General features: G+C 42.2%; 1 protein-coding gene and 1 non-coding gene across 12 annotated transcripts in view; both read right to left on the reverse strand.

Annotated features, from left to right (window-relative positions):
* The window catches only part of DHTKD1 (dehydrogenase E1 and transketolase domain containing 1), a 56,134-nt gene that overhangs the window by 27,222 nt on the left and 14,833 nt on the right, over nucleotides 1-14,079 (reverse strand). For all 11 annotated transcript variants that reach the window (XR_003519973.2, XR_003519976.2, XR_003519975.2 and 8 more), the window contains exons 2-7: nucleotides 13,617-13,772; nucleotides 9,875-10,086; nucleotides 8,865-9,059; nucleotides 6,283-6,552; nucleotides 2,300-2,471; nucleotides 881-1,079 (exon numbers count right to left, since the gene is read on the reverse strand). Coding sequence is in view for 4 of the 11 variants with exons in the window: in XM_027594537.2 (XP_027450338.1) it covers nucleotides 881-1,079; nucleotides 2,300-2,471; nucleotides 6,283-6,552; nucleotides 8,865-9,059; nucleotides 9,875-10,086; nucleotides 13,617-13,772 (1,204 nt within the window). In the remaining 7 variants the exon portion in view is untranslated. The remainder of the gene's footprint in view (nucleotides 1-880; nucleotides 1,080-2,299; nucleotides 2,472-6,282; nucleotides 6,553-8,864; nucleotides 9,060-9,874; nucleotides 10,087-13,616; nucleotides 13,773-14,079) is intronic.
* LOC113923227 lies at nucleotides 12,567-12,673 on the reverse strand. The gene has a single exon (XR_003520231.1). It is a non-coding gene; the product is annotated as a U6 spliceosomal RNA (small nuclear RNA).

Genomic DNA, 14,079 nt, shown 5'->3' on the forward strand with positions numbered 1-14,079 from the left:
TTTTTTTTAAATAACTGGCTACTTTATTTTCAAGGTTGATAATTCTTTTTTTTTTTTTTTAAGATTTTATTTATTTATTTGACAGTGAGAAAGGGAATACAAGCAGGGGGAGTGGGAGAAGGAGAAGCAGGCTTCCCACCAAGCAGGGAGCCCGATGCGGGGCTCGATCCCAGGACCCTGGGATCATGACCTGAGCCGAAGGCAGACGCTTAACTGACTGAGCCACCCAGGCGCCCCTAGGTGGAATTAATTTTAATAACATATTTATTTAACCCAATATAGGCAGAATATGGTCACTTCAATACTTTACCAACATAAAAATAACTATTGAGATAGTTTACATTTTTTTTGTCAGATGAAGTCTTTGGAATCTGGTGTGTATATTACACTTACAGCCCCTCTCCAGCAGGACTGGCCACATTTCAAGTGTTCAGTAGCCACGTATGCTAGTGGCCTCCATATTGGATGGTATGATTCTCAAGATTCCTTACAATCCATCATATTACTTGCCGAGGCGCCAAGCGAATCATGGAGGATCTGCTTCTGGTCCTGTCGATGGTATACTAAGTAGCTTCAGGCTACGGCCTCTGCCCACGTCCTCCTACTTCAGTTTCCCATCTGCCAACTGGCGTTGGTAAACTGCCTTTGTTTATTCAATGAGCAAATGAGTAGAGTTTGTAGAATATGGGGAGCTTTCCTGGGACCCACAGGGTGACCATCCCAGTTTGCTCAGGACTGTCCCAGTTTTAGCACTGGAAGTTCTATGTACCAGGCAACCCAGGGAGTTGGTCACCCTACCTCAGAGTGTCTAATAAAAATAGTAAAATAATGTGAGCACCATGGGGGTGAGGGGATCTTCAACAGAGGTTTAAAATCACACCTGATGATTTTGTACATGACTGGGTTGGTGAAGAAGGGCTCGTCCAGCTCATTGTGGCCCCACTGCCTGTAGCATAACAGATCAACAATCACATCCTTCCGGAAATGGCGCTGGTATTCAAAAGCCAGCTGTGTGGCACGGACCACTTCCTCTGGGCTATCTCCATTGACATGGATGATGGCGCAGCCCACAAGCTTCCCTGAAACAGAGAAGACAGATGAAACCAGCCGGCTATCCCCAAATGACATTAGCCCACCTCCAAGTCCTGTTGCCTGTGTGGGGAGGCAGCCCACATACTCAGAGATGGTTTGGCTGGTTTGTTAAGAACCCATACTTTGGAGTCCAGCTGACAGGAAAGAGGTCATGTCCCAGCTCTGCAACTTACTCTGTGACCTTGGTAAAGTTATAAAGCTCAGTCTTCTTATCTATAAAACTGAGATAATAGCTCCTACCTCTTAGCAATGTTGTAAAGATTACATGAGTTAATAAAAGAGAAGTCCTAGAATGTGTTCCCAGTATCTCTATCAAACTAATCACAAAAAATTCATAGGGACCTCTGGCTGGCTTAGTTGGAGGAGCAAGGGACTCTTGATCTTGGGGTCCTGAGTTCGAGCCTCATACTGGGTATAGAAGAATAAATGAACTTTAAAAGAAAATTCACAGAGATAGCCCCAAAAGGCATCCAGGACAGGGTCTGGGTGCAAAAACGGAATAGTTCCTACCACCTAATAGTTTTTGTAACTCATGAACTGGATGATGGGTAAAAAAGCCTGCCTTTCTCTTAATTCTGCCCAATTTCCAGGGTAAAACGAGTCAACTTGGCTTCCTCACATCTGATTTCTAACCAAGACCACTTAGCCAAATTCACTGACTGAATATACCATCTTGACTGGGGTTTTGGGTACCCCAGGTCTGAATCTCCTAAAGACGAGTACTCTGGTGTTGTATCAACTGTACTGATCTTTGGTTTTTACCAGATCATTCAACTGGATACTTGGACAATTTGAGATGGCACCCTCTCAGTTCCGCTCTTGTCTTACTTCCTCGGATTCCAAGATCACACTCAGACTTTTTTTTTTTTTTTAGATTTCATTTATTTATTTGACAGAGAGAGAGATAGCAAGAGCAGGAACACAAGCAGGGGGAGTGGGAGAGGGAGACGCAGGCTTCCCGCGGAGCAGGGAGCCCGATGCGAGGCTCGATCCCAGGACCCCGGGATCATGACCTGAGCCAAAGGCGGACACTTAACGACTGAGCCACCCAGGTGCCCCCACACTCAGACTTTTAAAGGAATATTAGTAACACTGTTGGTGACTACTGACCATATCTGATCCAAAATTTAAAACGGGATAACCAGCGAGGTTCACTCTTCCAAGTGAACTAGATGTTTCTCTAGGGCCGCCTCCCTGTGTCACATACCGATATCACTGCAGTATAAGGAAGACCTTCCTCTTTCTGCAGGAGTGGTGTAACCCAGCTGGTTATTGACAATCAGATGGACACTCCCACCAATTCTGAAATGTGGGAGATTAGACAGCGTAAATGTTTCGGGAACAATCCCCTGACCACAGAAAGATGCATCACCGTGAACCTAAATCATGGAGGAGAAAACGAGAAAATGAACATAAGGGGTGTAGAAATTTATGTTTCTAATTGGAATAAATTGTTTTCAAATAATAACAGGAATAAAAACAACCACACTCTCACGGCTCCTCTGCCTTCCCAAAACTCTGCTGGTTCTGTACAGGATTTTCTAGAATGGTTAGGCTGATCTCAAGCAGGTTCCAAAGCCCTTTTCCTCTTGTGGCCACCACCAGCTGATCCATTCTACCCACCCCCACATTATCATTCATACCCATCATTTCTAATATACCCATCAACATTCTAGAACAAACAGCAGCACCACAGAAGGAAGGGCTATTGGAGGTATAGAAGGAAAATCAGCTCCAGCACAGTTTTCACAAAAACGGCCTGCAAGACACGAGGAACAGTGCACAGCTTTGAACCTTTTCTCTTCCCCAATCATCCCGCCCCTGAAAAGAGTCCGCGTGCAGCTTGCATCCCCTGATCCCCACTGGGTGTGTTGGCCACCACTATAAACATAAAGGAGGGGGATGTGACTGCAAAGACAGGAGGTGGGGCGGGGGTGGGGTGGGGAGTCTCTCACAAGTGGGTGAAAGGATGCTTTGAGGAACCAACAAAATACTACCACACAACGTCTGAAATGTGCTATTCTTCCAGAACATTTGAAGTCTGTTAGGTCACAACATCATCACAAAACCTGACGGACAGGAAGTGGTAGAGAAAAAGTGAAATCTCTTTTAGAAAAGTTGAAAGCAAATAATGAGGGAATTGTAGATCTTAGAAAATCTTAGAAGAAGATATGAGTTCTACTGACTTCAGGCTAAAAGGATATTACCTGTCAAATCAACATATTATACCCCGTAAACTTACATAACATTATTGTTCAATATATTGCAGTAAAAAATAAATTAAATAAAAGGCTAATATCAGAAACAGTCAAAATGCCGGAGTAAAAACTAAAATGATCTGAGATGCCCTAACAGCGTGACCATTGGAACTCTAAAAATAACAGAAGTAAAAGACCTAAATACGAGTAAAGAAAGAATACTTGGAAGTAGATTTTTTTAAAGGACATTAAAAATGTCCTTAAAATAGTCATTTTTTTTTTATGTAAATAGAATATTTTGGCTAAGAAAGGAAGCACTCCTTTGCAGAAGTAACAATTCCAGGCCACACCTTCCCTTGGCCAGGGTCTATAGAGATGACTCCCATTTTGGAGTCCCTACACCTAGTAATAACGAATACCCGCACATTATCTCCACAGCATCAATCCACTCAGTGGGGGGGAGGGGGGGGCGGTGCAGATAAGGAAGTCACTACTGTCCTTTTTACAGATGAGAAAACCAAGGTTCACCAAGAGTGCATATTTCACACTGGAGTAGACGCTGGGCCTTCTATGGTACCTCCAGGTTTTTTTCTACGTATTTCTCTACCCCTCCAAGCCTTTCTCCTGGATCAAGGAACTTATTATGTACATGCTCTCATTTAATTTTCAGAACACTAGGAGGAATGGAATATACTCCCATTTACCTATGATATTCAGAGAACCTCGGTAACAGAACCAAGCACACCAAGCCAGAAAGCAGCAAAGGCAGGATTTGAACTCGAGTCTTTGTCTTTTCTGCACCACGTTATGCTGTAAAGTCCAACCCTTAGCCACCAGGTCCCGGGGCTCTGGGCATCTGAACGCTCCCCCTTGATGAGGGGATTTTTGGGGGACAGTGGTGTTAAGAGGGGTTCCGTAAAGCAAGGAAGAGGGAGGGATTTGTGCCTCTTCTGCTCCTTTACAAAAATGTTACAGTAGAGGCAGTGGTAAGAACATACCACCTGGGGGAAGGGGGGCACCTGGGTGGCCCAGTCTGTGAAGCATCTGACTCTTGATTTCGGCTCAGGTCAGGATCTCAGAGTTGTGGAATGGAGACCCCCACCGGGCTCCACGCCCAGCGCTGGGGGTGGAGCCTGCTTGAGATTCTCTCTCTCACCCTCCCTCTCTCCCTCTAAAAAAAAAAGAACGTAACATCTGGCCTCAACTATACTCAAACAAAAATTTCTCAAAAAAAGAACATAACATCTGCTCTTAACTTGCATCGTTTTATCATGGTCTTTGGATTCTTGGCACGAAAGCGCACATGTGCCATTTGCTAATTTTATTTTCTTCTTAAATCGCAAGAGAAACCACTTCACTATGCCCCAGAAAGCTTTTTGGGAGTAAGGGTCCATAAGCACAAACAAATGCTGAGTGAGGTGGGAGCTACTCAGCCAAACACAGCCAGGGGGTTAGACACACGTACCCATCACAAAGGACAATCTACCTTCACCAGGTTCTGGACCCAGATAAACAGAAGACGGGCAGAAAAAGTAGCATCCAGAATCTCACCCACCGTGATATTATAGGCTCCAAATTTAGAGTTCTCAGAAGAAATTAGAATTATATCCTTGAACAAGGCAAGACATGTACAGACACAGCAGGGCAAAATAATTTTGGAACACAAAGTAGACAAAAGAGGGCAGTCAGTTTCTCATCACTTTAAAGAAAATGTCATTTTCACCTCTTACTTCTAGAGCCCATGTGAAGACCTGCTTCACGCGCTGGGCGAACGTGAATGATAGAAATACTTTAGAGTATCATGAATTAAGTCAAGTGAAAGGTAAAGAGAATGGCTAACAATGTAACATTTCCATTTCAAAATACCATAGTGTAGTCAAAGGCAATGCTGCTACCCCCAATTTACTTACTACAAGTTTCTGGCCCATGAGAAATTAACATGCGATAATAAGATACAGTTGTTATTTGGGTAAGCAGCCAAATATTCTCCTGCCTTATAGAGTTACCTATTCCTGTGGGGCTTAAAGACTTAGTTACTGATACCCAGAATTAATTACTGCCCAGGAGTTAAAAGTTCATATTTAAATGAATACTCATAGAAAAAAAAAATGTGACCCATAGTCCAAACCTCCAGGCTGTTGGGTTAGCAAAACTGGGGGTGACTGGGGGTGACTAGGGGTGGGGGGTGGGTAAAGGAAGCAAGAACCACGCTCATAATTAGTATTGGCTGCCTTAATGCCAAAGACCTTTATTTTATTTCATTATTATTTTTTAAGTAGGCTCTACACCCAGCATGGAGCCCAACACGGGGCTTGAACTTACAACTCTGAGATCAAGACCTCAGCTCAGACCAAGACTCAGATGCTTAACTGACTGAGCCACCCAGGCACCCCAAGACCTTTACCGTAAAACAAACAAGCAAGCCCTGTTAGATATATGGATACCACGTAGTTTCCTAAAAGTAATGACATCTGTCCTCTGAAAAGCATCAGGGTTACCAGTCGATAACTCCCTTAAATAACATGCACAACTCCAGAAAGAAAAACACAAGACAAACCATAAGAGACTCTTAAGCATAGGAAACAAACTGAGGGTTGCTGGAGGGGAGGGGGTCGGGGGATGGGGTAACTGGGTGATGGGCATGAAGGAGGGCATGTATAATGAGCACTGGAGGATGTTATATAAGACTGATGAATCACAGACCTGTACCTCTGAAACCAATAATACATTATGTATTAATTGAATTTAAATTTTAAAAATTTTAAAGTGGTTCTTCAAAAAAAAAAACAACAACAACAACACAGTGAAACCTCGGTCTAAAAAGTCAGTTGCCTTGAGACTAGACCTCATACCTGCTATTAATTTTAAAAACAAGCCCGGAATCTTCTTTTCCCAAAAGTTAATCTCAATTTCGTCTTGAATATCTACCATCTCCCTTCCCTTCCTCCTGCTCTCCTCAGCCTCCGGCCTCACTTCCTGAAGCTACAAGTACCTGTAAGCAAACAACTTTGTCCCCAGGCTGAGCCGAACTGTCTGGAGAGTAGTCCCCGTCCTGTCTAGACTGCTGCCTTCCTCGAGTCTTCCCCACGGCCACAGGGTTGACAGCTTCCAGGTGCGAGGGGTTAGGGAGCATGGTCACGTGGAGGGGATGGTGCGCGCCGAAGTCCAGGTCAACCGAGGAGGTCAAGTGAGACAGGACATCTCCAGTGGCTGAAACATTTTCCGGAAATTCACTTAAGCCTCTCATTTTACGGAACATCAGCTGTTATGAATAAACATACAAGAGAAAATGTCTTTTATCACAATGGAGACCAGAGAAGAGGTGGTTAGTTTAAATCATACAACTGAAAGAAGCTGACATGCTTGTGTAACTATGATCACCATGCATTCTTTAAAAAGAAAGGCACAAGCTTCTAACTGCTTAAATGCACAGAACTATTTGGAGATCTTCACCATCAAATGAAATACCAACACTCTGAGAAGGGTCTGACACGACTAGTTAGACATGTAGACAGTAAGATAGTAAGATGTTACATAGTAAGTTACCTCTGCCTTGTAATATGCAAAATAATTTTTCTTAAATACACCTGTTAGAATATATTCTCCAAAATAACTTTTTATGAATCTTGTTAAAGGTAGACAGGAAAGGGGTGCCAGGGTGGCTCAGTCTGTTTAAGCATCTGCCTCCAGCTCAGGTCATGATCCCAGGGTCCTGGGATGAAGCCCCGTGTCGAGCTCCCTGCTCAGGTGGAGAGGCTGCCTCTGCCCCTTCCCCCCTCCCCGTTCATGCTCTCTTTTTCTCTCTCAATTAAATAAATAAGATCTTTGGGGCGCCTGGGTGGCTCAGTCGGTTAAGCATCTGCCTTCAGCCCAGGTCATGATCCCAGAGTCCTGGGATCCAGCCCCGAGTTGGGCTCCCTGTTCAGTAGGGAGTCTGCTTCTCCCTCTCCCTCTGCCCCTCCCTGCTTATGCTCCCTAGTGCATGTGCTCTCTCTCTCTCTGTCAAATAAATATATAAATAAATTCTAAAAAAAAAATCTTTAAAAAATAAAGAGGTAGACAGGAAAATGATAGAATAGAACATAATCCCATTTAGACACAAGATGACATCCAGGATTAGCTCAAGTCATGCCTAAAAAATTCTGCTGTCCAATTTCACTTCATTTTCAGTCTACCTAGATATAACCATTACTACCCATTTTTAAAATGCACAAGCAAGAGAAATTAACTAAATTGTTCAAGGTCCTCAGCTAGTAAGTAACGAAGCCGGGTCTCAGGCCAAGGTAGTTACCAAAAACAGCATGTTATCCTCATTTATCCAATGGTTTGAATAACCCAAAAGCTTCTTACTGACCTATTGACAAATAGGAGCACACATACTTAGTATGGGTACATCCATGTTTCTCACAAATATGATCATTTATAATCCAGCATCTTTGAGTCATGTTTTTGTCTGCAGTATTTTCGGAATGCAATTTCTGGTTTAGGGATTTCTGCCTGTGTTTAAGGACATTCCTCCATCTGTCAATCACTTTATTCTGTTGTCTGCCTTTTCGAAAATATTGTCTTTCAAGAGCTGATTATCAATCTCTCTCGCATGAGAAAAACTGAGGTCCGAGAAACAGTGGTAAAGCTTGGCCCCAAGACATGACGTCATGTGTACTTTCTAGTGGTTTAAGGGTAAACATCCTTCCGTGGGCTCTATTCACTCCATTAACTCTCATAGTCCCTTTAACACTTAGAATTACTTTTAATCTCCTGGCCAAGATCAGTAGTGAGGTTTATCCACACATAGCAGCCACGATCTGATTAAACTGCAAGTCACTCTGATATTCCCGGACATTAAATCTGCAGCCCAGGGGCGCCTGGGTGGCTCAGTTGGTTAAGCGACTGCCTTCGGCTCAGGTCATGATCCCAGGGTCCTGGGATCGAGTCCCACATCCAGCTCCCTGCTCAGTGGGGAGTCTGCTTCTCCCTCTGACCCTCCCCTCTCTCATGCTCTCTCTCTCTCTCATTCTCTCTCTCAAATAAATAAATAAAATCTTTAAAAAAAAAAAAAATCTGCAGCCCTAACTCTCCAGTCTTTTGAGAGACTGATAGAGCAGCTGAGTTGGACGGAACAGGAACACCAAGATCCACTTACCTATAAAACTTCTCATGTGGTGGTCTCCCAGGAAAACAATGTATTATTAGTTTTAGTACAGTATGCTAAGTATAAACTCTGCACATAATTGGAAGGTAAAATGGACTTCTTGGAAGGTAAAATTATAAATAATTGCACAGATCTTAATGTTTGCTTGAACGATTTCTATTAAATTAGGGAAGCGTGCTTCAAAGAACAGAAATTATGTATTCACGTCATCCTTGAGAAAACAAACTGAACTTTAGCTTCCCCGAGAGAAGAAAGAATCCATATAAGAGGACACAGAAAATCAACCCCAATACCAGATCTGTCCAACAATTCATTAGGCTACCTCTTGGACCAACTGCGCAGATGTTTACTCAGATTTCTAAAAGGAATTATTACTATCAGTTCTATTCTGTTACAGTCAATTGTGCATCAAAGTATCTTACCTCTGGAGGGAACTGCAGAAGGCCTGTCAATAAATTAAGCCTCCCTCTGTGGGGCATGCCAATAATCACATCCGTTATCCCGCTGTAGGCTGACATTTTCAGCAACTCGTGGAAAAAGCCCATCATGCTTTCGGCTCCTTCACCCCCATACCGCTTCACTGTGGCAAACTTGGTGGCCAAAAAGTGGTCAAACTCCTGTGGAACATCACGTCAGACACATCTGTTGCAGGAAGAGAGCCAGCTACTCAGGTCCAAGTCAGACACGTTTATGAGTGTTGTGGGAAGACCCTATACTACTTCAAGCGGCTGCAGCAATGCCCCTTCATGACATACTCCAGAGACAGGCGTTAATTAGTCCGGAGCATGGCAGCAACACCTTGCCAAGGACGCCAGGCAGCAGTGGGAATGCAGAGAAAATAACGTGGTGGTAGAATAACTTAGCCCCAGAGAAAGCCTCTTAGAATGTATTCCTCTGGGGGGTGGGCGGGGGGAAGGCATGTGTTCTTCTAAAGCAAGGGCTGGGCCTTCGATTCCGCCCCTCCTAGCCCCTGAGTTTTAGTAGCCGGCTCTACAGTACTATCTCATCAAGGTGGGCAAGCCATCCAACTATCCAAATGACTGGGAATAGTTTGTCATCTTGACATGCCGGAGCCTGATCCGAGCCCTGACAGATTCAATTCCATTTACTTGTACCAAGAGCTTTCACGCATAGCTTTCTCTGATCACTTGAGGTAACAGAAAGAGATCTTAAGGATTTTGCAGTCTTTTAGAGAGTGAATAGGCAAATACATAAAAAGTATTTTGACTCAGAGGAGAACCAGTAGCTCTGGTGTTTGGTGATCTACTTTTTTCTACTTAGAACCAAGTGGTGTGTGTTATATTGTCTGTTGTGTTGAGGCAAGGGGATATCTGGGGTAAGTAAATGCTTTAATTCCCTCTCTTCAATATTTATGTGTCTTTATAGAAAATGAGCCATCCTATTCCATTGATATTAGCTGGTACTTTTATACCTGAGATTCTAGCATTAGTTTTGACAGGTGTTTTCGCTCTTCTGTGCTAAAAGTCTCTTTTTTCAGTTCTTCAAATCGCTTGGCAAACCAGTCTTTCTCCTCCTGGCTCTGAAGTTGGGAGGTTTCAATAGAAATCTGCCCACAGTAGATTTGGTTGAGATAGGCCAATACTTCCTCAAGAGAGGCCTCCTCCTTCCCCATGTTCAATAATCCTACAAAATGGAATCAAAGGGATCATTTTAAAAAGCAATCAACCACATAATTAATTATAGAACATACAAAATATTTCAATTCAGAGCATTTTGTTCTGGATAACTCGGGTCATCATCAATGGCTATCTAGATTTTTCTAAAGGCAAAGCTAGAAATATGGTCAAAGGCCATGAAGTAGTCATACTAGGAGAGGGAATTAAATCTTTGCTTTATGCCAGATTTTGATTCTATTGTAATTTCAAAATAAAAATTGGAACCTGACATTCATCTGCTTTATAGCTAGAAATCAGAGGTCCTACCTTTATCTGAAATATCTTCCCAAATGTTCAAGTCTTATTAATAGCTATAAAGCAATTCTACCATTGAAGAGTTGGTCTTAATGTGAATTAATATTGATAGCAAAGCAATATTTTAAGGTAAAAGGAAATCTACCCAACCCTCAGTCAAAACAAGGGAAGGTTTGTAATCTATCAATAGCTCAGCACCAAATCAATTATCAGTCATTTGCCTAAACCTACACACCTACTTTATTATTGCTTATGGTTTCTTACAATAAACTTCAGCTCTTTGATACTGACTGACCATTCAAGTTATAGATATTGCTTTGTGTGTTGCTTGGCTTCTCTGCCTCCCATTTTAAGCTATAAAACGGGAACAGTCAAAGCACCTCAGGGGAGAGTTGCTAAGATTACATGAGATAGGAAATAACCCAATGTCCATTGATAGGATAAACCAAATGTGATGTAGCCATTCGATGGAATATGATTCAGCCACCTAAAGGAATAAAGTACCAATTTATGTTACAATATGGGTGAAACTTGGAAACGTTATGCTAAGTGAGAAAAGTCAGACACAAAAGGCCACATACTGTGACTTTATTTATACAGAATGTCAAGAATAGGCAAATCTATAGAAACAGAAAGGAGATTCGTGGTTGCCAGGGACTGGGGAGACGGCAAAATGGGGAGTAACTGCTAAGTAGGCACAAGATTTCCTTTTGGGGTGATAAAAATGTTCTGGAACTAACTTGATGGTTGCACAACACTGTGGATATACTTAATGCCACTGAAGTGTATACTTTAAAACGGCTAAAGCTCTGGGTAGCTCCGCCTTGCAGCGCAGGCGGCACCTGTTGAATGCTTAAAAATCAACAGGACTGTGCTAGGTTGATCAGGTAGATGGAAGGGTATTCCATGCAAAGTTATGGATGTATGAGTTGACACAGTATCAGGGACCTGTATGTAGACTCAGCAAGAATAAGGCACAACAAGGGGACAGGGATGACACAGCTTTTCCACTCCTGACGGGCCCTTTAAGTTATGAGAGTAGCATAGATTCTTGTCTCAGAGACTCTGAACTGAGAATTACCTAGCTGAGTCCAGTCAAATCCTAGAACTGAAAGGTAACAAAATTGTTGTGCCCTTAAAAGTCACTACCTTTTGGAATGGTTTATTACACTGCAATAAATTACCAGACATTACTAATTGATGCATGTACCAGAATTTGACACTGGCTTAAGATTAACTTTAAAAAAATGACATGAGGGTCACCTGGCTGGCTCAGTCCTAAGAGCGTGTAACTCTCAACCTCGGGGCTAGGAATTTGAGCCCCGTGTTGGGTAGAGAGATTACTTAAGAATAAAATCTTTAAAAATAATAAATAAGGGCGCCTGGGAGGCTCAGTTGGTTAAGCGACTGCCTTCGGCTCAGGTCATGATCCCGGAGTCCCGGGATTGAGTCCCGCATCGGGCTCCCTGCTCAGCGGGGAGTCTGCTTCTCCTTCTGACCCTCTTCCCTCTCATGTGATCTCTCTCATTCTCTCTCTCAAATAAATAAATAAAATCTTTAACAAATAATAATAATAATAAATAAAAATTAAAATAATAAAATAAAATAAAATAAAAAGTAAAATAAAATATGACATGAGGTAGGAGCCCAGGATCCTGATGGGTTATCCATCCCCAACTTTAAGTTCCCAGGGGCAAGAAAAAAGGCAGAAAAAGTTCAGGCTGCAGAAATGGAAGGTGATGTGGGTTGTCACCTTACCTCTGCCACTTTCTCGCTATGAGCTGCTTAAGTTCTCTGAGTGTCTGTTTTCCTATCAGTAACTTCTTTAGGCAGTAGGTATGAGAATTAATTGACATAATGGATATAAAGTGTCTGGCACATAATGGGAGTCTGACTTTTATTTTTATTTCAGGACTTGGAATTTTTTTACTCATTTTTGAAACAATTTATTTTCTTTTGTGGAAAGAGCACTGACCATAAGATCTGTTTTCTTACCAAAGTTTTAAGTATACAATATGATATTGTTAACTATAAGCCCCCGGTGTTGTATAGATCTTCAGAACTTAGTTATCTTTCATAACTGAAACTTTGTACCTTTTGACCCACACCTTCTCTTTCCCACCCCTCTCCAGACCCTGGGAACCATTATTCTACTGGTTCGAGGAGTTTGACTATTTTATTTCATTATTTTTCTTAAATACAGAATGCTTCATGAATTTGCATGCTATCCTTGTGCAGGGGCCATGTCAATCCTCTCTATATTGCTCCAATTTTAGTATCTGTGCTGCTGAAGCAAGCACGAATTTGACTACTTTAGACTCCTCATACAGTGGGATCATGCAGTATCTGTCCTTCTGTGACTGGTTTTATTTCACTTAGCATAATACCCTCAAGGTTCATCCATGTTATCCCAAATGGCACGATTTCCTCCTTTTTTAAGGCTGAATAATAGTCCATTCTGTACATATATTGCATTTTCTTTCTTTTTTTTTTTTAAGTTGGCTCTACACCCAGTGTGGGGCTTGAACTCATGTCCCCAAGAGCAAGAGTTGTATGCTCTACCAACTGAGCCAGCCGGGTGCCCCTCCACTGCATTTCTTTATTCATTCGTCCAACGATGGACATTTTGGTTGTTTCCATATTTTGGCTATTCTAATAATTACACAATAAACATGAGAATACAGATAACTCTTCAAGATCCTGATTTCAATTCCCTTGGATAAATACTCAGAAGTGGGATTATTGGATCATATGGTAATTCTATTTTTAATTTTTTGAGGGAACCTCTAAATTGTTTTCCACAGTAGCTATACCTACTTGCGTTCCCCCCCACAGTGCACGAGGGCTCCCTTTTCTCCGCATCCTTACCAACACTTGTTATCTGGTGTCTTTTTAATAGCTGTTCTAACTGGTGTGAGATGGTAATAGCTCATTATGGTTTTGATTTGCATTTCCCTGATGATAAGTGATACTGAATACCTTTCCATATATCTGTTGGCTATTTGTATGTCTTCTTTGGTGAATATGTTTTTAAACTCAGAGGAAATGGGCCCTATTGAAAGACTATTCTAGAACCTCAAGACAGGTCATCTTAGTGCTTGAATGTGCCCCTCACTGTCAACTCACATCCCCTGGAAGCCGCAGCTCCAGTGGGCATGTGGATTCTTCAAGAACAGAGAAAGGAGCCCTACCTCGTGTTGGCAGTTAACTGTCACATGGACAGTCAGTGTCAAAGAGCTTTACCTGTGGTATTAAAGGGTCCCTGCAGGGTCTGCACAAGAGCTTGGATTTCAGGCACATTCTCCTGCAAGGCTTGTCCACTGAAGAGGGGGTTGATTTTGGCAGCTTTATGACCATGTTCACAGTATATTGTCACCAATCTGGCAAGGCCATGATCAACTAATTCAAGGGGGAAAGAAAACAGTACAAACAATTTAGGAAACACCCACAAACCAAAAAAAAAAAAAAAATCAGTTTTTTCAAGTAAGTCTTTGCAGGCTTAGACTTTTTTAATGCATTGCTCCTACCCACCACATCTCAGGATTAAAGACTACCACAATCCAAGAAAACACACTTACTTCTTTAAATTTATCTCATGATAGCTAAAGTCACTAGGAAAAAAAAAAAAAGGAGACAGAACTATGAGTGTACCTTTGTAAAAACAACTATGCCCATTGATAGATCGTAAAAGGAAACACCTCAAACT

The sequence above is a fragment of the Zalophus californianus genome, chromosome 9, assembly GCF_009762305.2.
Source record: "Zalophus californianus isolate mZalCal1 chromosome 9, mZalCal1.pri.v2, whole genome shotgun sequence".
Lineage (NCBI taxonomy): Eukaryota > Metazoa > Chordata > Mammalia > Carnivora > Otariidae > Zalophus > Zalophus californianus.